The following is a 24,149-nucleotide window of genomic DNA, read 5'->3' on the forward strand; positions in this document are numbered from 1 at the left end:
TCATTTATGATTCTTTCAAACATCTTTTGGATCATTTCTATTTGCTTCAGGTATTATTTACTTTTTCCCTTATCAGTAACTTGCTATGTCTTAAATTACATTTTTTTCTACTACTTTCTGTTTTGTTTGTTTGTTTTGCCAGTCCTGGGTCTTGAACTCAGGGTCTGACCACTGTCCTGGGGCTGTCTCAAGGTTAGAGCTCTACCACTTGAGCCACAACACCACTTTCTGGCTTTTTCTGTGTATGTGGTACCAAGGAATCGAACTCAGGTCTTTGTGCAAGCACTATAGGAAAGCACTGTACCACTAGGCCAAACTCCTGGCACTCTACTACCTTCTTAACATGAGGCCTTACAGCCATGTAAACCTACTTTATAATAAGAGTTAAATTATTTGTTTTATGATTTTACTTTTCCAAGTCTTCTTTTCTGTATTGCTTATTTAACTTGGATAAAGCTAACAATCCATTCATTAGATAGACATTATATCCCTTAAACGGAAGAAGAATCTTAAGGAACAAACTCTGTAATCATTTTCCTATTATTCATATTCACCCTGTCACTCAATTCCTATACTTTAAACCATATTGATATATTTTTATTTCTCAAATACTCTCTGTTACCCAGACTACTGGCTATTTTTATGGTGTTTATACTTCCTGAAATATTCTGTTAATAATCATTCTTCAAAAATTTCAGATATTCCTTATCAGTTAAAAATTTGAACCATGAAGAAAGGGTATCAATATTTGTGAAGTAATGTACCTTCTATCTGGTGAATATAATGTAACCCTTCTATTAATTACAATAAGAAAATATATTAAAAAAATTTGAACCATGAATTTAAGATATGATTTCCCACCCAGATCTTGCCACTTCTTTATGCTCTAAAAGAACACCATAATTCTGTTAGTATCAGTGTTTGATACCTTTTCCTGTCATGTAACACCTTTAATACATTTTCATGCCTTTATATTTTACTATCCAAGTTTCTTTTTTTTTTTTCCCCCTTGGTCAGCCATGGGGCTTGAACTCTGGGCCTGGGCGTCATTTGTCCCTGAGCTCTTCAGCTCAAGGCTAGTATACCATTTGAGCCACAGCGCCACTTCCGGTTTTCTGGGGGTAGGGGTAAGTTGGAGATAAGAGTCTTCAACTAAAGACTCATAGACTTTCATGCCTGAAATGGCTTTGAACCACGATCCTCAGATCTCAGCCTCCTGAGTATCTAGATTTACAGGTGTAAGCCAACAACATCCAGCTACTATCCAAATTTCTAATATCTTACTACATGTGTGTGTTTTACATTATGCTTACATTATTATTCTTAGTAATCTAGAGGAATGTTTTACTGATATTAATTGCTACAGTTTTGAAATTAAGATGATAGAGTCTCATTTTTAGAAAACTGCCTTTGTATATGAAATTCTTAATACTGTCTTTAATGAAGAGAATGTCATAAGAAATACATTGACTGTTTCCTTTTCATTTCATGCAACTAGCACAAATATATACTTTGTACGTACAACTAATAGTCTTACTACTTCAGAAGACAGTAAGATAGGAACTATAAGCAAGGGACGGGGTGATATTATCCAAAACAAAAATTAAAAGAATATGAACCATAGTGCAAAAGTATGTGGGCTTTAAAGGCATTTGGTGTATTTGAAATAGTAAACAGTAATGTATGTGGAAGAGTTTATAGATGTTTAACATCGCAGAATCAGTTAAAGTTGATTTTTCATATGTTGAGCCAACCTTTCTTTGTAGAACTTCATTTTATTCATCTTTAAATGTTCATAAACTTGTATAATATGGCAAATAGTTGATGATAAATGTTAATTATTACATGTTTTAAGTTGTATTTGAAAGTAATCAATAATGGGAACTTTCTTACTTGAACTAGTTTAGGAAATGACTGTTTAATGACTCAACATTTATAAGCCATACAGATACATAAAGCAGGTAGCATTATTCTGTATAAATACTCTGAAAATCAAAGCCATTATATACATATTAACAGATTGTTAGCAAAATAATAATTTTGTGCAGTTGCTGTATTAACACATGCCAGGTAGCGATTCAGGCTGATAAACACTGTACTCAGGCACTGGCTTCAGATGGGAAGTAAAACATTGTATATAATTTTTACAGAAGCAACTCAGTGTATATAGAATGCCTAGCTGTTTGTCTGTTGTACCAAGTATATAATACCAATAGGACCACCATAAAGAACATAATCAGTAGTCGTGCAGTTTCAGACGACACATCTGAACGTGACACTTCATAGTTTATCTGCTTACTTCAGGCCCAGGTTTATATGTACTAAATGGGGCTTTAGAAGAACAAGATACAGCTTTACCTGTATATATGCAGAGATATGTTGCATTCAGGCCAGGTATGTCTTATTAACCTCAAGAGTTGTTCATAATATAAATCTAGAGGACCACACTTCAGGAACGTGAATAAATTTCTCATTCTCAACTACTCAAGTTAATATGGTTTTGAAAATGTAGATCTGAATTTTAGAAATGTAAGATGGAAATAAATTGAAATTAACTAACCAGACTTACCTGAGAGTTTTAGTGATACTTATTATCTAATTGTAGAAAATTTCTGTGATTGAGATTGGAGGTGTGGGTCAAGTGGTAGACTGCCAGCCACCAAGTGAAATCATTGGATATCAAGTTTGAGACCTTGTCTCAAAACAAAAAGAAAAATTCCTATGATTCAAATCCACAAGAATATCTTTTAAATATCACATAGTAAACAAATGTGATCCCAAATAGTTTATATAAAGCACAGGCAGTAACTTATCTTTCTTCCATAATTCCAAAATTAGCTAAGGTTGATGTTGTACTGAGAATTCTTTAATTACTATCATGTGTAGACCATGGTAACTGGCACAATATATTGTACATGATCAATAATACTGTCATTAATACTACTTGCAGTTTAAACTCAATATGTTTATACTGGAGGTGTGGCTCAGTTATAGAGCACCTGCCTAACAAGTGCAAAGTTCTAAGTTCAAATCCCAGTACTTCCTCCCCCCCCAAATCATCAGAGACAGATAGAGAAGAAAGAGAAAACTGAATCAATTTTACTTAAAAAAAATTTTTTTGTTAGTCCTGGGCCTTGAACTCAGGGCCTGAGCTTGGGCTTTCTCAAAGCTCTCTATCACTTGAGCCACAGCACCATTTCTGGCTTTTTTTCTGTGTATGTGCTACCAAGGAATTGAACCCAGGGCTTCATGCATGCTAGGCAAGCACTCTACCAGTAGGCCACACTCCTGGCCTAATTTTACTTTTTAAAATTATTATAAAGGTGATACACAGTGGTGTTACAGTTACATAAATCAGGTCACTGATTGTCCATATCCTTTTGGACAGTGTCTTTCTTTTCTAATTTTACTTTGTAAAACTTGTGATATTTAGCCAGTCTCACATACAGCTTTTAGCTACAGCTGTAAAAACACATGCTTAAACATACTTGTCATTCTTTTTTTGTGTGGATCATGGGGCTTGAACTTGGCCTGGGTGCTGCCCCTGAACTCTTCAGCTCAAGTCTACCACCCTATTCTTGAACCAAGCCCCATCTCCCGTTTTCTAGAGGTTAATTGGAGATAAGAGTCTCAGGTCGTTTTGTGCCCAGGCTGGCTTTAAACCTTGATCCTCAGATCTCAGCCTCCTGAGTAGCTAGGATCACAGGCGTGAGCCACCACTCCCAGCTAAAATAATCATTTATTCTTATACTTAGACTAGACCAGATAAATGTAAAAGAAACCTTGTCAAGATTTGGAGCTCTATTATTAGACTTTTTAAAATAGCAAAGAATGGAGCTGAGGTAATAAATGCCAATACATATGAAGTGATTTCTACATGACAAGAAAGCTTTTTTATTGCCTTCTTTCATGTTCAGCAGTGGGGGTAAAAAGTAATTAGACTTTAATTTTAAACCACAGGAAATATTGAAAGCTGAAAGTTGCTGACTTTGTGATTTCTCAAAATAGGCAAAAGGGGCACCTTGATGCAGAAAGAGCTAAACAAGTGGAAGAGTTCCTCCAGCGAAAACGAGAAGCTATGCAGAATAAAGCACGAGCTGAAGGCCATATGGTATGGCTGGGTTTTTTTTGTTGAGATTTTGAATATTATTACGCAAAATAAATTACTGCAGTAACGTAAGTACAGATAAAAAGAATTAATAATCTAGCAATTTATGTGTAATAAAGGTAATTGAAAGTACTTTGCAGAATATACAGTTCTAATTCATCTTACTTAGCTTGTCTTCTTTATCTTTTCTATACCAAAGGTGAAAGTGTGTTGTTGAGCAGTGAAACAGGTGTGGCAATCTACTAATATTAGAAAAGCAAGTGTTAAAACTGCTGAACTTTCATACTTTTAATACTTTCTTAAGAAATTATTATCTTGAAGTAGTTGTACCAAGTGTCAAGTCAGTAAATCAGTTTATGGGTACAATGCACCTTGAATCTTGATCAGTGTCATTCCTTCCATTGTTATCCTCCGTGGTGTTTAATGCTTATGAGTAGCAAAGAATAAGAAGAAAAATGGAAAATATCAGGGTAGGAATGGGTAATTCTATTTTTGCTCAAAAACATGCTAACAGCAAAATTATTTTAAATCCTTTTTAATTATCAAAATTAAGCCACATATCAAAAAAATTTTTAGGTAATAGTTTCAATAATTAAAGCTATTTTTTACTAGTAGAAATGCCCAAATGTCTTTAACATTTCACTCACGAAATACTTGATGAGGCTGGGAGTGTGTCTTAGTGGTGGAGTGCTTGCCTAGCATGCATGAAGCTCTGGGTTCATTTCCTTAGTATCACACAAACAGAAAAAGTCAGAAGCAATGCTGTGTCTTAAGTAGTAGAGTGCTAGCCTTGAGCAAAAGAAACTCAGGAAGGATAGTACCCAGGCCCTGAGATCAACCCCCAGGACTGGAAAAAAGTAAGAGAGACAGACAGACAAAGACAATAACAACAACAACAATAAAAAAATGAAGATTTTTGTCAGCTTAGCACCCCATCCTGCTTATCGATTAGAGGGGAATATATATTTTACTAAATATTATTAGTTATCTATATATAGGTTCATAAGTTGTAACTTTGTGAGTTTATTAATGTAGTTGTTTGTATGTAAGATTTTTTTTTCTGTCATGGGGCTTGACCGTAGGACCTGGGCACTGTCCTTGAGCTTTTTTGCTCATGGCTAGTGCTCTACCACTTTAAGCCATAACTCCAGTTCTGGAGTTAAAGTGCTAACTGGAGAAAAGAGTCTCATGAACTTTCATACTCAGGCTGGCTTCAGTCCACAATCCTCGTATCTCAGACTCCTGAGTAGCTAGTATTACAGTCATGAGCCACCAGCACTTAGCTATAAGCTTTTTAAAAATTATGTCATAGATATTTAATGGTTGACCTTTATATCTTTAACATGTACTTCAATTACTTTCCTAACATCTGGAATTTCTTTATGTCCTTCTAAATAGCAGAAGACTCTTCTTGTGTTTTTCTTTTTTCGTATCTCCCTATTAATAGCATCTAAAATTTTTGCTACAGAATTTTTTATGCAGATTTTTGATGAGTACCTCAGACTAGTCTTGAATTCACTATGGAGTTAAGACTGGCATTGATCTCAGGATCCTTTCCGACCTCATCATCCTAAATGCTAGGATTACAGGTGTGAATCACCATACTGGGTTCTTGTTAACAGATTTTATTTACAATATGTCAAAGTAATTATTAAACCTCCCAAGATTTAATTCTTTGCTCAACATTGTTTTTTATAAATCCTACTATTCTATCTTCATTCATTACTATTCTATCTTCATTCATCTTGTTTAATGCTAGAGAATACCCTCTAGTAATTGTTTTCCTTAATTTTATTATTATGTAGTTGTATAAAGAGGTTACAATTCTGTAAGTCAGTCCATCCCTACATCAAGTTATACAGTTTTTATGTAAGGTACATCGAATAAACTGCATCTGCTCACCCTCCCTTCATTTATGTGCTCCTAACATTTTCTACTTCCTTGTATTCTTTTACCCTTTTCTGCCCTTTTATTCTGTTTCAAAAGTGTTCAGAGGCCTTATATTCCAGAGCACTTAAATTTTTCCCTTTTGTTTACTTAGCTATATAACTATCCAAATGTTTCTTTGTATTTGAAAAAGTTGTATTTCGCATTTATGAATTCTAACTTATTTTTCACCAAAAAAAACTTCATGTGTTTTCAGATCCCTGGTGTTATCATTGTAATCTCATTCTTGGTATGCTATTGTTTGTGTTTCTTCAGCGTTTAGTGATTACGGGTGTTCCTTGTACTACATAGTATGTTCATGTTTGGTTTGTTAGTTTTATTGTTCATTGTCTTTGGCCTCCTGGGACCATGGGCATATACTTTGGCTGTAATCTGTCTTTTGCCTAGTTTTCAGTGAGAGTACAAAATTTTACTAATGCAGATACCTGGACAGCTGGTTTTCTGGGCATCTAGAGCAGTAACTGCCCTTTTACTCTGCTCTCTCCGACTATAACTATCTCAGGATAAACAGATACTTTATACTGGCTTATGGAGATGGATACTGTCCTGGAAGCAACTTCTCTGCATAGCCACTGTTCTCTGTATTTGACCTCCTGGTCTGGGCTTCTACCATGTGCTTCTTGTCACTCACATATCTTGTGCTGTTAATGTCTCTGACATGGTTTTCCTTATAATGTTTCACGTTGTAAACTCATACTGTGCACTTTCTTTGTTCCTGAATCTCTTTTAGTCTTGGGACTGGACTACCAGGGGTTTTTCTTGCCTTTGAATGGTAATATGTATCCACTTAAAAGAGCAACTTTTTATGGCAGGGAGCATGTCCTAGTGGTAGGGCATGAAGACCTGGGTTTGATTCCTTGATACCACATACACAGAAAAATCCAGAAGTGATGCTATGACTCAAGTAGAAGGTGCTAGCTAGCCTTGATCAAAAAAGCTCAGAGACAATGCCTAAGCCCTGCGTTCCAGACCAGGACTGGCCAAAAAAAAAAAAAAAAGTGGAGCAACTGTTTTGTGTTTTCTTTTTTTAAAAAGTAATTACACTATTTCTTTGTCTCTGAAAATGAACTGTACTCATACAAGATGCCTCAGAAATGGATATATTTTGTTTCACTATTGTGTTTTCATTTTAATAATGCATATGAGTTTTCCAAGATTAATTCTGCTAAACTGTATAGAATTTTACTCCCTTGTTGACTTAGTGTATACATTAAACTTTTCCTTAAAGCGAAGAATTGTATTTTCAGTATATGTAGGTGTGTGCATCATAGATTGTTTCGCTGTTACACTAATTAAAGCAAGTTTTAAGCATTTTGAGAATTAAAGCTACATCAAATAGTGCATTTATAGAAAATAATTTATCATGGGAATATGTACACTAGTATGTTAGAGTTCTCCAGAGATGCATATAATATAAATATGTATTTATGCATATATATAGCCCATGAATTATGGAGATGAGATCAGATACGTGTTTGAATATGGCATAATATGATGTATGGTAATAATGATAGCAAAGAAAAGAGCTAAAAAGGTTATGGTGAAGATAGAGTTAAATATCTTTTGGATTACATAGAAGTATGTAAAATAAAATTGATTTAGATAAATCTGTATAGACATAAATGTGTGCATATAGCTAGTGAAAGAAACCTCCGTGGTTTGTTCCAACATCCATTTCCACGTTTTTGTTTTTCTTTTGTTCTTTGCCAGTCCTGAGGCTTGAACTCAGGGCCCGGGCACTGTCATCCACAGCACCACTTCCACCTTTTCTAGGTATGTGGTACCAAGGAATCAAACCTGGGTCTTTATGCATACGAGGCAAGCACTCTACCACTAGGCCAAACTCCCTGCTATTTCCAGGTTTTGACAGTGTATTACAGTTAGGCAAAATGATAAAATGGAAAGAGGCACAGTGAAGGGTGCATAGGATCTACCTGTACCTGTATTTTTGCATTTCTGGAAATATAGAATATTTAAACTAAAAAGTTGTTTTAAACTTCAGAATAAATCAAAATCTTGTGTTTTTCACATCTGTAGCAGTACTTGGTTCACCATTGTCCATTCTGCTATAACTCAGGGGACAACATATATATATAAACTCTCACATATACAATTTTATGATGGGCAGAGGAGAAACGAGCCTCACACTTACCTACTCCAGAAGCTGATGTAGAAGGAGCAGCAACCAAAAACCCAACCTTAGAGTTCTTTTCTTTTACTGTTGTACTTACATATAATAGCTCCACTTTCAAGCACCATAGCCATCTCAAACAATTTCTAAATTGTATTCCTAGTTCAAGAATTGATCATATCATAATCAGCCATCCAAGTCATCAAGTCAGGAGTTATCTTTACCTCTCTCTTACCTGCTTTCTACTAGTGACTGTCAACTTACCAGTTCCCTCTCCCAACAACTCTGATTTGCGCCTTTAAATTTCTCTTAACTTCTGGATTTCCAAGAACTTCCTAACACATATTCTTTCTAGTTTCACGTTCTTTCACATTTATCTATCCATCATTTGTTTATTTTCTGTGCTGGGAATCAAATCCAGAGTCTTATTTATTTAGGCAGTACTCTATCAAAGCGGTCTTCTCCCTCCACATCTGGTCTTACAATATACTAATAGATGTGAGAAAAGACTCAGGATGAAAGTTGAAATAGTCAAGATAATTATACAATTTCACTTTTGGTAAAAATAAGAATGTATGTATCCATATGTAAAAACAGAAGAAATTTTGGAAGGTATTATCTTTAATTTTTACCTTTTTCAAATGTTTAAATTATAAATGATTGCTATTGTAGTTTTTAGAATTTATTTATTTATTCATTTATTTATTTTTTGTGGGTCATGGGGCTTGAATTCACCCTGGGCACTGCCCCTGAGTTCTTCAGCACAAGGCTTCCATCCTACCCCTGGGCCTGAGTTGTCCCTGAGCTCTTCAGCTCAAGGCTACCATCCCACCCCTTGAGCCAAGCCCCACTTCCTGTTTTCTAGAGGTTAATTGGAGATAAGAGTCTCAGGTCCTTTTGTGCCCTGGCTGGCTTTGAACCTTGATCCTCAGATCTCAACCACCTGAGTAGCTAGGACTACAGACGTGAGTCACCACTCTTGGCATGTTTTTTAGATTTTATACAGTGAATATATGTATTGATTTACATATAATATATTAACATATATACATATATGTGTACATATATATGTATACATATAAAGCAAATTAACCCAGAACTAGTTTTATTGTTAATGTTAGGTACAAAAAGTAAAAAGAGAGTGAGGTACAGAAGACTCCAATTGAACTCAAAGCCTTGTACTCTGCAGAAGTGCTCTGCCACTCTAGCCATGCCCCAGCAGACCTCCATTTGAATCATTTCTGGGGCTGTGTATGACCTCAGAAAATTTGCAGAAGTATAATGGGCTCAGAAACTAAACTATAAAAGGTTAAAAATCAATGGCAATCAGGAAAATGGAAATGATGAGTATAAAATGTAACCTTCAAGTTGTTAAGAGACATTAGTGAAATAGGATTAATTTTTTCCTAAGATGGGAAGAATCTGAAGCAAGCTTGTATGGTAAAGGAGGAGAAAGATCGTTTTGACAATCTGATAGTTTACTGAAATTTATTATATCTAATATGGCAATTTGTATTAGTGATAAATTAACATTCAAAAATGAGTTTCTGTATTAGGTGATCATTTGCACCAAGACATTCTTGATTTAAAGCTTATAATTTAATAATACATTTGTTGAATTCAGAAGCAGTGAACTCAGATATTTGTGTGTATGTGTTATAAACAGACATGTATAGAAATGGATTATCCCTTATATAGAGACAAAGGAATTGATTTGGAGTTTAACCTTCATAGCAGTTGTTAAAACCTCTTTAAATAATGATCTGTAAAAACAAAACTGCTCTCTTTTTCTTTATAATTTCTTTTTCTGTTCTCATTGAATACCTTTGCTAAATTAATACAGGGAGAAGTTGTAGAAGCATCTCATTAATAGAATACTTGCCTAGCTTATGTGAGACACTGGGTTCAATCCCCAGCCCCACATACACAAGTAGACAAACAGCTAAAGTAGCAAATGCAGGAGTTTGTCGTTATAGTTTTTATTAGCTAGAAAGCATCAGAATTTGCCAAGAGAAATAAAATGGCACATGGATACTCCTGAGGAAGATGACATGGTAGCCTCAGTCATTCTTTAAACTTAGTACATTAAATGATAAACAGGGAATCCTGCAAAACCTGGCAGCTATGTATGGAGGCAGGTCCAGCTCTTCAAGAGGAGGGAAGCCAAGAAACAAAGAGGAAGAGGTATGCTTCCGCATGTTCCATACCTCCATCATGCTGCCATTTTTTGAGTTTATTGCCTCCTTTCCTTGCATGGTTTAAATGTTTAACAATTATTTGAATATTTTGTGGGTCTATAGGGACCTGTTAAATATATTGTGACTGACATGCTGTCATAATTTTGCCCCATAATTTTTACTCAAATCTTCTAAGCTCCAATTTCTTTTCTTTTGGTAAAATTAAAATTGTAATTATAACATTTTTTTCAGAAATAAGTTGCTTTAAACACTTGAAAGCTAATATTCCATTTCCATTAACCAGTTTAATTTTTTTTAATTTCTTGTATTCAGATTAACTTTTCCTTAAAAGTTTCTTTGCAGTAAAAATGTTTTGGAGTTTTTTTGTTTTGTTTTGTTTTTATATGAACATTAGGTATTCTTTCCTCACTGTAGGTTTATCTGGCAAGGCTAAGACAAATACGACTACAGAATTTCAATGAGCGCCTTCAGATTAAAGCCAAACTTCGTGGGGAAAAGGTAGGTTGAAAAACAAATGCTTACAAACTAATTGGCTAGTATTATAAACATGAAAAATATTGTACCAATAACAAAACAATAAAAATGGTTAACAAGAGTGAAAGTCAAGACAATAAACTACACAGAGATAAAGTAAAATTTAACAAATTATTTAAATTTGATAAGACCATTTGTTATAGAGGAACTCAGAAAAGAAAATCTAACTAATGTCTATGAAGTATGTTTTAAACTCTGTTTAATATCACTCTAGTTTCATTCCATTGTCCACAGCATTGATGGTTGTTGAGAGTTCAATTACAGCTTTGGGGAGAAGCCAACAGTATTGAGTAATATTCTATTTCATGTTTTTAGATGTTAGTTTATTTAGATTTTCTTTTACAGAACTTAAAACACTCCCCTCCCCCCAATTTGTATGTTGATCTACTTATTGTAGAAAGAAACTGATAGTATCAAAGGACAAGAGGGAAGTGAAGAGGCTGACTGGAGGCACAAAAAGATTGAATCATATAAGGTATGGACTGAAAGGACTTTTCCTCCAGGAACTTGAAAGCTGAGATTGTGTTTTAAGTTTTGTATAATTGGATTGATCTCCCTCCCCCTCTCCCTCTCCCTCTCCCTTTCCCTCTCCCTTCTTTCTTCTCCCTTCTCCCTTCTCCCTACCCCTCCTCCTACCCCTACCTCTACCCCTCCCCCTCCCCCTTTCTGTCTCTCTCTGCCAGTCCTGGGGCTTGACAGGTCCTAAGCACTGTCTCTGAGCCTCTTTGTGCTCAAGGCTAGTGCTCTAACATTTGAGCCACAGCACCACTTCTGGCCTTTTCTAAGTAGTTCCTTGGAGATAAGAGTCTCACAAAAGGCACTGGTGATTCATACCTGTAATGTAATCTTAGCTACTCAGGAGGCTGAGATCTGAGGATCTCCATTCAAAGCCAGCCCGGGCACTAAAGTCCATGAGATTTTTGATCTCTAGTTAGCCACCTGAAAACTGGAAGTGGTGCAGTGGTCAAGTGGTAGGGCGGTAGCCTTGAGATGAAAATGCTCAGGGGCAATGCCTAGGCCCAGAGTTCAAGCCCTATGACTGACCAAAAAAAAAAGTCTCACAGACTTTTCTGCCCAGGTTGGCTTGGAAACTCTGTAGTCAGATCTCAGCCTCTTGAGTAGCTAGGATTAAAGGGATAAGCCATCAGCACCTGGCCTATTCTTTAATTTTTTTCCCCTTTTCACTCTGATTCCTGAAATTTTCTCTCTATGCATTTATTTTCATTTGGAAAACCTGAGTGAAGGTAGTGGGGCTTTAGAGCAAACTTAATTTTTATTCTATGCTGGAATATGGTTCAAATGGTAAAACACTTGCCTAGAAAATATGAAGCCCTGAATTCACACATCAGTACAGTAAGAAAAAAAAGACAAAAAAATAGCAACAAAGTAAAGTCATCAACTTTATTCTGGACCATATATATACTTCTTCATTGGCTAAGAAGTCAGTTTTTCAGAGGCCTAGTAGAGAAAAGAAGCCATATGACCTCTCACTGAGAACTGATATTATTGGCTGTTTTTATTTTTAGGCCCAAACAAATGCACGGGCAGCTGTACTGAAAGAACAACTAGAACGTAAGAGAAAGGAGGCATATGAGAGAGAAAAGAAGATGTGGGAAGAGCATGTAAGATATATCTCATATTCTTAATCCTGCTATTATTATTATTATGCTTCCTACTAAGGAAATAAGTGTTTATATAGATATAGATAGACAGACAGACAGACAGACGATACAGGAATTTGACTTAGGGCCTTAAGGCCTCAGTATTGTTAGGCATGTACTCTACCACTCAACCACAGACACCTGGCATAGTTTTTATTTTCTATTTTTTTCTCATCTTTGTCATGTGTACTTGTTTGAACATTCACTCTCATTTAGGGATAATATGTAAGAAATTTACTGAGGTTTGATTTGAGATAAGATCTTAACTTCTTTTTAAATTTTTTTATTTTCACATTGCCTAGTAGCAAAAGTCTCAGAATCATATAACAACTAGGTCTCCACTCATTCTTAATGCCACCCTTGAAGTATATTAAATTCTTACACATACTGGAAAAATGGATATATGAATATGTACATCAAGCCATATTTTTTGTGGGCTTTCTCCTCTATTCAGTCTCTTCTGCCACTTTTTCTACCAGTACCTCATTGTATCAGTGATAGGTCTAGATTTTGGAATTTGTTTTAATTTTAACAGGCCTTTCCTTTCATTTTGCCTTAAACTTATAAATTAATTTTACAAGAACTGATGTTCTGCCCAATGTCAAAGTGTTTATTCTTGTACAGTTTTTCCTAGCATCTCTATGTATCTTTTATTACGGTTTTATTTTTACCACACTGACTATAATGTTAGTACATGAGATAATGGAGATAACACTTTGTTTTTCTTTTGGATGAAATGCATTATTTACATTATATGAGATTAAATAGTAAGGAATAAATCTCATACTAAACTTTAAGTTTTTAGAAAATGAATTATACATATATTTCAATTTCTTTTCTTTTCTTTTGCTTGAACTCAGTGCCTGAGCACTATTCTTGGTCTTTTTCCTCAAGGCTCGTGCTCTACCACTTGAGTCAAAGCATCACTTCTGGCTTTTTTATGTATGTAGCACCGAGGAATTGAACCCAGGTCTTTATGCATGCTAGGCAAGCACTCTTCCACTAGGCCTAACTCCCAGTTCATAGAGTTCAATTTCAGTTAGACCTCATATTTTTCGTTGAAATATACTTGATTTGAAATATACTTTTCAAAAGTGTATTTGATCTAACAAAAAATAAAAATTACTACCTTAATTATTTTGATTTTTTGGATTTTACACAATTTTCACTGACTCATTTAATGATGAAAATTATGGTATTGAATGGAACTTAAATGTAGAGAATAATTATGACCATAAGGTCTTTTATTATAAATTATATAGTGTTGCCTTTCTCAGCCAGCATATATGCTTACATTGTAAGTGGAACACATAAAAAAGTTTTTAAAAGCCAGGTGCCGATGGCTTATACCTGTCCTAGCCACCCAGGTAGCTCAGATCTGAGGATTGTGGTTCCAGGGCAGGACAATCCAATGAACTCTAATGAACCACTAAAAAGCCAGAAGTGAAGCTGTCGTTCAAGTGATAGAACTCTAGCCTCGACTACAAAAGCTCAGGGATAGCATCCAGGCTTAGAGTTCAAGCCTCAGAACTAGCACCAAAAGATAAGTAAGTAAGTAAATGGAGATCAGTATATTTAAAAGTTAAAATTAAATGGAAATAGAATAGGGAGATTTTATCTTACTTTCAGAGGTATTATCATGTCTTGATAGTACCCAGAACTACTTTCAAATTTTCAGTAAATTTTATTTTTGATTATAAAATTTAATCCATTTGTAGTTACTCATTGGTAACAACAGTGATCAAGTTCTTCTGTTTAGTTGAAACAGAATAGCGTTAATATGATCAAATGTACACATTTATGGAAAACTCAATATTATTAGTGTATGGTACACATGTTAATAGAAGCTAAGTAAATAATAATTGCTACTTTTTATTAGATCCATAGCTGAGTGCTTTCTTTGCACAAATTGTTCAATTTAACATCTACAACAAGGAGACAATGGGTATAGCCTTCATGTTTTAGAAAAAATTTGAGGTTTTGAGATGATTAAAAAAATAATACAGGGCCGGGAGTTTGGCCTAGGGGTTAAAGTGCTTGCCTAGCATGCACGAAGACCCGGGTTCGATTCCTTGGTACCACATACATAGAAAAAAGCCAGAAGTGGTGCTGAGGCTCAAGTGGTAGAGCTCTAGCCTTGAGAAAGTCCAAGGACATTGCTCAGGCCCTGAGCTCAAGCCCAGGACTGGCAAAAAAAAAAAAATAATAATAATACAAATAGTCACATAACTAGTGGTTGAATTGGGGCTTTTTAAGTTGAGGACATGTTCTACTTTAACTATGTGGTGTTGGTCTCCTTAAACATCACATTTTCTTGACCCATTCATTCACTGAGGGGCTTCTGAGGTGATTCCATATCTTAGCTATAGCAAACAATGCTGCAGTGAACATGGTTGTGCTGGTGGCTTTAGTGCGGCCTGATTTGTGGTCAGTGGATAGATGCCTAGGAGGGGGATTGCTGGGTCATAGGGAAACTATTACATTTTGTCTTTTGAGGAACCTCCATCCTGCTTTCCACATTCTGACCAACAACACCAAGTACTCTTGAAAGCTGTTTTCTTTAGCACTACTCCTGCCTTGACACCATACTTTCCATTTTTGTTTTGTTGCATTTTACCTCAGCTCAATTAGCACACAAGCATATGTACGTGCATGCATACATATATACATATCTATGTATGTACATACATACGTACATACATACATACATACTTTCACACATCGGTAGTTTTATTTCTCTTTAACATACCAATTAATTTATATATTTCTCATTCTTTATAATCTTTTAAAAGAAACCATTGAGCCTTAATTCATTTTGGGTATTCATTATGTAGAATTGTGTTTGGCATTAATAGCTACTTTTTAAAGACTTAATTTGTTGGCAAATTGATTTTTATCACAATATTGTGAATTTGTTTTTTCTTAAATATTACTTCATATTCAGATACTGAAATAGGATGGATCATTTCTTTAAGAGAATTAATGTACTGCAGTTGAGGCTCTAAAAGTAATGCTATTGTTCTGAACAATAATACATTATTAAGAGTTTCTCTAATGCTTCTATTATGTGTCTTCCCAGTTTCTCAGACATTATCATTATTTTTATTTTTAGAAATAACTTTTATTTTAATATTTTCTAAAAATGCTGCTGTTTTTCAGAACTACCTTAGAGCTTGCTTTTAATTCTTTAGAATTAGGAACCCCTTGTCTATGATATATAACAATCATAAGAACTCCAAAATATTCTAACACAATGTAATTCTCAAAGTGAGATTATTTGTATTTGTTTTTGTTTTTGCCAGTTTGGGACTTGAACTCAAGGCCTGAGCATTTTCCTTGGGCTTTCTCAAGGCTAGAGCTCCACACTTGAGACACCCCACCACTTCTGGCTTTTTCTATTTATGTGGTACCGAGGAATCAAACCCAGGCCTTTGTGCATGCTAAGCAAGCACTCTACCACTAGACCAAACTCCCAGCCCCTACTTGTGTATTTTTAAGTTATTTGTAATCTCGGCCATAAGTATATCTAAATGAGGTTGATCTAAAGTCTGACTATTTATTCTTAGAGGACATGCAATAAATATGGTGTTTGTATACTTTTCAAAAAATCTTGTTGACAGATTTGAGGAAAACTAGAAGTAGGAATCAGATATCTGCTATGGTACTCTGAAATCGCAGCAAAGACTGCAATTTGAAAGCCATTCCTTTGTATCTGTTGAAGTTGAGAGTCTTAATACTGTTTAACATCTAATGGCAAGAGCATGATAAAAACAAACATGAATATCATACACACTTCAGTGAAGCAAATCTTATTTTCTCTACCTTTTCTTCCATTCTCACTTATGTTAATATCTTTTTGTTTCATTTTGTTTTGTTTTGTCAGTCCTGGGCTTGAGCTCAGGGCTTGAGCACTGTCCTTAGGCTTTCCTCAAGGCTAAAGCTCTACCACTTGAGCCACTACACCACTTCCAGCTTTTTCTATGTATGTGGCACTGAAGAATCGAACCAGGGTCTTCGTGCATTCTAGGCAAGCACTCTCATCACTAGGCCAAACTCCTAGCCCTTATGTTAATGTTTTTATAATATGAATTCTTATATTGGATGGTTGATGATCAGGAGATTTTACATAAACTTCTAGAAATCACAGATACATTTCTTTTTTGAAATGTAAGATTGACAAATATTTTTCATATCAAATGTTACGATAGATTAGAATTAAGATGAATAAAATGAATATTCAGAAGTCTTTTTAGGCTTATTTATAATGTAGTGGAAACCATTTCTTTAGGACTATGGGACATGTTTATATATTTATGTTTAGTATGAGGCCAGAGGTTTTCTCTTTACTTACTTCTATTTTCCCAGCACCTGTCCCAGTGCCTTGCTCAGTAAATATTTGAAGAAAGAGAGAAATGTTTGTATATAGCTTTTTATGTCTTATTGCAGCTATCAAATTCCCATTGTATTGTATCAAGTATTGTTTCTGTATAGTTGGTGGCTCAAGGAATAAAGAGTTCTGAGGTTTCTCCAGCTCTGGGACAGCATGAATCAGGTGGCTCTCCATTAAAGCAACAGATAATGCCAGTTGTTTCTGTGACATCAGCTTTGAAAGAAGTGTGTATGGTAAGTTCTTAAAATTAAGAACTCCTCAAAGTTGAAAGATTATTTTTTAAAAAATTAAATTTAGTGAAATACATTCATTCTTTTTTTAATTTTATTATCTTTAAGTAGTTGTATAAAGAAGTTGCCATTCAACAAAGTAGTTTATGACTACAATGAATCTTGATCAATGTCACTCCTTTCGACATTCTCACCCACACCTCCCTCCCCTCATTTTTCTTAATTTTGTAGGATACACATTGAATTTTTTTTTTTCGTGGTCATGGGGCTTGAACTCAACCTGGGCGCTGTCCCTGAGCTCTTCAGCTCAAGGCTACTACCTTACCTCTTGAGCCACAGCCCCACTTCCCATTTTCTAGAGGTTAATTGGAGGTAAGAGTCTCCAGTCCTTTTGTGTCCGGGCTGGCACAGATCTCAGCCTCCTGAGTAGCTAGAATTATTGGAATGAGCCACCGCGCCCAGCCCACATTGAAATTTTTACTGCATTCTGCTCTTCCTTTGTCTGCTTCCCTCCCCTAGAGTCCGTCACATCCAGAACTATGTTAATTCTTAATATTCCCCTTGATTTTTCTGGAGAAAAATTTATTCCCTAAGATTGTTTTGGTTTACTTTGAATACTGGATCTTTCTACTCATATATTTTTGTATCTAGGACTAATTGGTCAACAAATACAGTCAGCCCACTGTTTCTGAGGATTCCACATGAGTCAACCAACCTCAGGTCAAAAGCACTTGAGAAAAAATTAAGTTAATGTTATTGCTGATGTGTAGAATGTGGGTAGGCCTGTGGTGAAGGCATCTGTGCTGAGCATGTGTGAACATCTTTTCACATAATATTCCCTGAACAAATTATGATAGGACAGCTATTTATCTGTCATTTCACTGTGGTATTTTAAGTAATCTTGAGATGATCTTAAATATAGGAGGTTGGTGAATAATTTCTATATAAATACAGTGCTATTTTATGTTAAAAAATGAATATCTGTTGATTTTGTAGTAAGGTGGTAGACATTCTGGGACCTTTTTTACTTTAGGGGGCATATTGGACAAATAATCTACTTAGAAAGAAGTTGTACTTAAAAATAGTGCAGCAAATACTTTCTATACCACCACCTTTACGATTCACAAATGTTCATATTTTCATTTTTAAAAATATTCTCAAGTTTGGCCTAGTGGTAGAGTGCTTGCCTAGCATGCACGAAGACCCAGGTTCGATTCCTCGGTACCACATACATAGAAAAAAAAGCCAGAAGTGGTGCTGAGGCTCAAGTGGTAGAGCTCTAGACTTGAGAAAATCCAAGGACAGTGCTGAGGCCCTGAGCTTAAGCCCAGGACTGGCCAAAAAAAAAAAATATATATATATATTCTCTCTTTAGTATCTTGGAATTAAGTCCAAGATATGTTTGCATTTATTCAAAATTTCGTGACATAGCAGATGGTGGAGGATTCAGTCTAATTACACTGAACTCAACAATTACTTTTTTACCTTCTATTTCTGAGTCTGTATATACCATCCAGATAGTTAAGACAAGGAAACATAGGCAAAGTTTAAACTTCAAAAAAGAAAGAAAGGTTTCTAGAAGGCTCAGGGAACAGCAATCAGGGCCTGAGTTCAGGTCCCACAACTACCAAAAAAATAAAAAAAAGTTTAAACTCGTAAGTACAGGCTAAGTATGTGATATGTGAAGACTGTTCTATGGCTAGAAGGAATGAGCTCATAATAAGGGGCTTCATCCATCCTGGATTTGAATAAACAAAAGGAAAATGCTCTGTTTTTTTCTTTAATATATTAACCTCATATTTTTTTCTTTTCTGGTAACCACTGTCTATGCCTTTTATTTGTGAGTTTTATTAAACTTTGTGAAACTAACTACAAGGACTATTGAGGGTTACACTGATTTTCTTTCTTTCTTTTTTTTTTTTTTACGGCTTTTGTGTTCATCTAGAAAATAGGGCTGAGTAGGAAAATATAAGCTTCTTGATCACTCTCCAGAACTTCATATAAGAAACCACTATTATTGAAGTAGGTTTTGTCTTTTTCCCTTTCTGACGACTTCACATGTGCTACATTGTTCACTTCAACTTTAGATACCACTGTGTGGTTTACTCCCTGGTACCCAGTGTCACATCTCAAGTAGCTGTCCGTCTTTCTGGTTGTAGTGACTGCTAATTCCTGACTACTTTACTGGGTAAAATGCTCCTTGTCTTGTAATTTATGTTAATGTTAGAACTAACTACTGTGATCTTGTGTATTTTTCAAACAAATTTGACATGAGCTGTGTAACTAAATGGTTTTACTTACTGCAATAGATTGATAAATATTGTTTATTTCAAACTTTGAAAATTGCTTTTAGTTACTGAGTCTTTTAATTACTTTTCGTGTCACACCTACTAATTTCTCCTTTACATATATTTAAAATCCTTAAGTTAGTCTAGTTTGCCTTTATTATATTAATCAGAAGATAAAATTTATTAATAGTACAAATTACTCAAATCTTACTTGGTTTTATATTATAGAAGAAAGCCAATTTCCAATTGTGTTTGATACTATAGCTTAACAAGAATATATATACATATCAGGCACGGTGATGCACACTTTAGTTGTCAACCAAAGTTGAGAGGATCAAAGTTTTAAGACCAGCCCCAGGTCAAAAGCACTAGAACTTCTTTGAAAAGTAAAAAGGACTGGTGAGACCTGAATTCAAAGCCTACTGTCAAATTTGCATTTTTACATATATAAAATTACATATGTATTGATATATATGAAACATAAACAATTTCAAATAATGTAGCCTATCTTGAATTATTTTATTAATCAAAATTTTCCTTAGTTCTAACACAGTATATGAATTTTCCTTTATTTTACGTTACCAAAAATAAAATATGAAAGATATAGTTAAGTATGAAATATGACAAGTAATTGAGAATTGGCTCTTCTATATGTCAGATGTACTAGTTGATAATATTTAAATGTTTATCATTGCTAATAATGAAAGGAGGTATCTTTTTCTACATTCGACAGAAATGGAAAAAGGTTATAAGGAGCAAAGTTAACAAAACTATCCCATGTTTCCATGTAACCTTTTAAAATAACATCACTTCTTTAAAATTATCTGTGTTTAAAGGACAGAAGTTTAACTGATACGCAAGATCGCTTGGAAGAAATACAAAAGACCAACAGTGCTATTTCAGTAAGTGTAATTTTTAGAGTTTGTCAGTGATTTACTTTATCATATACATATTATAATATAACATTGTAGCCAGACACTGGTGGCTCATCCCTGTTAACCCTAGCTACTCAGGAGACTGAGATCTGAAAATCACAGTTTGAAGCTAACCTAGGAAGAAAAATGCATGAGTCTCTTATCTCCAATTAACTACCAAAAAGCTGCGAGCTGTATTGTACAATGCAATATGTAACATTGTAACCATTGCAGAGCAAGCGAGAAATACTGCGGAGATTAAATGAAAATATCAAAGCTCAAGAAGATGAGAATGGAAAGCAGAATCACTCTGATATGTGTGAGATAATTGTTCATGAGGATGCCAGACAATATGAAAAGGAAAAATCTGCCCCATGTGATCGCAAGAAATGGGAAATAGGAGGTGAACTTGTTATTCCCCTGGATGGGGTGACACTGGATGCGTCCTTCTCTGCAACTGAAAGTATGTGAAAGCACGTTAATATCCCATTTTTATTTACTATACATGCAAATTAGTAGGATAGCTAAATGGCTGTCTGAAGGAATCAACACTTAGAGGACTTGAGAGGCGCTGCCAACTTGTATGTAATTTTCTTTTGAGAAGAGAAATGCTGTCTTCTAGTGACTTATAGGGTGTAGAAAAAAGGTTCTGTCTTTGGAATAGCAAGGGTTTTCTTTTGTTGTTGTTTTTTGAATTTTTTTCCACAAGACTATATGAGAACTAGGTGTGGTGGTTCACACTTGTAATCCTAGCTCCTCAGGAGGCTGAGATGAGATCTAAGGATTGTGGTTCAAAGCCAGCCTGGGCACTGAAGTTCCTGAGATGCTTATCTCCAGTTAACCACCAGAAAATCAGAAGTGGCATTGTGGCTAAAGGAGTAGGAAGGTTGCCTTGAGCTGAAGAGCCCAGGAACAATGCCCAGGTCCAGAGTTCAAGTCCCATGACCACATATGAGAGTGGGAACTATAATAACTAATACATTTGTAATTGAATTACTTCAGCTTCTTATTTGTTAATTCTTTTTTGTTTCTTTGTTTGGTTGGTTTTTTTGTGCCACTTCCCAGGGCTTGAACTCAGGGCATGGGCACTGTCCTTGGTCTTTCTCAAGACTAGCACTCTACTACTTGAGCCACAGGACCACTTCTGGATTTTTTTCAATGTATGTGGTACCGAGGAATTGAACCCAATTCTTTATGCATGCTAGGTGAGCACTCTACCACTGGACCAAACTCACAGCCCTCATTAATTCTTAATGAGAAACAGTGGAGAACTTTGATAAAAATCTCAGAATGATCCTATAGGCATTTATCAAGGTTGCTGAAAAAGATCTGACTTTATATTTCATCTGTCCAGAAAAATTCCTGGGTACTCATTATTTTTTAAATTGTTCCAGATACTAGAGATATAACAAAATGCAAAACAGAAAAATATGTGCTCTTATACAGCTTATATTATGAAAGAACAAGGTTTAAATAATTTTTGATGGACTGTTTTTGTCAGTTTCTCTATTGCATTGGAGATAACTCCAAAGACTTGATAGCATTTACTTTATTTACTTAATTAAAATTATTTATTGGGTATTTTATGCCCCTCGCTATTAAGCAGAAGGAATATGATAATAGTTAGGACATAGTTCCTCCAGGAGGTCATGGTGTGATAAAGATAGTGACAAGCAGTATTTGATAATAGTACACTAGGAGTAATCATAGGCTACTGGACGAATACCATAACATAAGTCTTTCTTTTTTTTTTTTTTTGGTGGGGAGAATCAGTCATAGTGCTTGAATGCCCCATAGGGCTTGAGCGATGTCCCTGAGCTTCTGTACTTAAGACTAGCACTCTATCACTTTGATACACAGAATTTCTTCCAGTTTTCTGTGATTAATTGGAGATAAGAGTCTCACATACTTTCCCTCCCTGGCTGGCTTTGAACCACAATCCTCAGATACTAGCCTCTTGGGTAGCTAGCATTTTATAGGTATGAGCCACCAGTGCCTGACAGGTATAACAGCCTTGAGTGGCAAAGGAAGTCATTTCTAGACCATTTAATTTTGCTGAGGGAAAAAAGCAAATCCAAGCAGAAATGTGGGGAAGAGAATGACCAAGGAAAGATGATCAAGGGTAAAAGACTATGGGAAACTTGGACAACTAGATATAATTCAACATGGATTATTAAAGGTCAAAACTTGTGCCAAAGAATATGCCCTTGCAAGGGGGCTTAGAAGAGCTGAGCAGAACTAGATCATGAAGGGTACTGCACATTGATGCCAACAAATAACATAGACTTACTCTAAGTGTGGAGAATCAGCAAGTGTTTTCTCTGAGTGACTAATAGTAAATATTTTAGGTTTTGCAGGCTGTATTATGTCAGTTGCAAAGTTGTACAAAACATCAATACAAATGAGAATTGTTTTGTTTCCGGTAAAATTGTATTAACAGACACTGAAATTTGAATTTGACATAATATCCTTAATATGTTCTGTTTCTTTTCTAAGAGTTCATATTTTTTCTATTATTGTGAAGCTATGCTTATGATTGCTTCCTGCAGCATTTTTTATAATTTTTTAAATCTTTGTCACATAATTCTAACAGCTGTGTTACATTTGTGTTGACTATTGTCTTTTTTCATAATAATTAAGATTAATTACATCCTGAACATTTTGTATCTTACCCTGTTAGATTCTGAGCCTTATGTAAATCATATGGAGCATGTTCATGTTTTTGTTTGTCTTCTCTACCTTCATGGTTATTGAATCAGCTCATTTTTCACTTTCTCAGTGCACTTTGGATCTGCTTAGCATTATCTTCTCACATGTATTGTTTCTGAAAAGAAGAAGTCATCCATATCTTTGTTCCTCTGTACATAACTTTTTCTCTACGTTTTTTCTGTTATCTTTTTGTTTGTTTTTGTTTTTGTTTTTTGTTTGAGGGTTTTGTTTGTTTTGGTAGTACTGTAGTTTGAACTCAGGGCTTTGCACTTGCTTGGGTTTTTCGTTTTTGTTTGTTTGTCTGTTTTGCTCAACTAGCACTGACCCCTTTCGTGGGCATGAAGTCTATTGCACTTTTCTGCTTGGGCTGGTCCCAAACCACCACCTTCTAGTCACTAAATGTCAAGATGAACCACCAGCAACTGGCTCTGTTTAAGATCTTTCTTCACTAGTTTTGAACAGTGTGATTGTGAAGAACCTTGATGTGATTTTGTTTGGTTTCTTTCTTTGAGATTCATTGAGTTTCTTGTATTGTTGACTTCACTTATTTGTCCAAATTTCAAATTCTTTAGATATTTTTAATCTATATTTTTATGCCTCCACCTACTTCCGTCATACAGGAATTCCAGTTTATTTATTGCCTTGTACTTAAGTGATACTTCCCTCATGCTTTAAGATTCTAATGTCTGATCCTTTTTTTCTTCCATACCTTTTCTACTACTCCTATCCAATGTATTGTTTATCTCAGATAATATACTTTTTATCATCTTTAATAGTTTGATTTGATTACATAACTGTATAAAATCTTTACTAATGTCCTTTCACACTATTCTAACATCTGTCTCAGTGAGGGTCTGTTTTTTCCTTGGATTTTTTTGTTCTTATTAATGCTTACATGCTTGCACTTACTTGCATGTGTGACAACTTTATTATTAGTTGCCATACATTGTGAATTTTACCTTATTTAGGGTTAATTTTTCTATTTCTATAATTAGTTGGGGCTTTCCCCCTAATGTTTATGAGGTGAGACTGGAGTCAT

The 24,149-nt window shown here is 35.1% G+C and overlaps 1 protein-coding gene across 1 annotated transcript in view; it reads left to right on the forward strand.

Annotated features, from left to right (window-relative positions):
• The window catches only part of Nek1 (NIMA related kinase 1), a 95,862-nt gene that overhangs the window by 41,125 nt on the left and 30,588 nt on the right, over positions 1-24,149 (forward strand). Inside the window, exons 19-26 of the mRNA XM_090354206.1 lie at positions 4,009-4,111; positions 10,287-10,370; positions 10,799-10,882; positions 11,316-11,393; positions 12,445-12,540; positions 17,071-17,202; positions 20,324-20,389; positions 20,636-20,864. Coding sequence (XP_090210332.1) covers positions 4,009-4,111; positions 10,287-10,370; positions 10,799-10,882; positions 11,316-11,393; positions 12,445-12,540; positions 17,071-17,202; positions 20,324-20,389; positions 20,636-20,864 — 872 coding nt within the window. The remainder of the gene's footprint in view (positions 1-4,008; positions 4,112-10,286; positions 10,371-10,798; positions 10,883-11,315; positions 11,394-12,444; positions 12,541-17,070; positions 17,203-20,323; positions 20,390-20,635; positions 20,865-24,149) is intronic.

The sequence above is a fragment of the Megascapheus bottae genome, chromosome 20, assembly GCF_031878675.1.
Source record: "Megascapheus bottae isolate mThoBot1 chromosome 20, mThoBot2.hap1, whole genome shotgun sequence".
Lineage (NCBI taxonomy): Eukaryota > Metazoa > Chordata > Mammalia > Rodentia > Geomyidae > Megascapheus > Megascapheus bottae.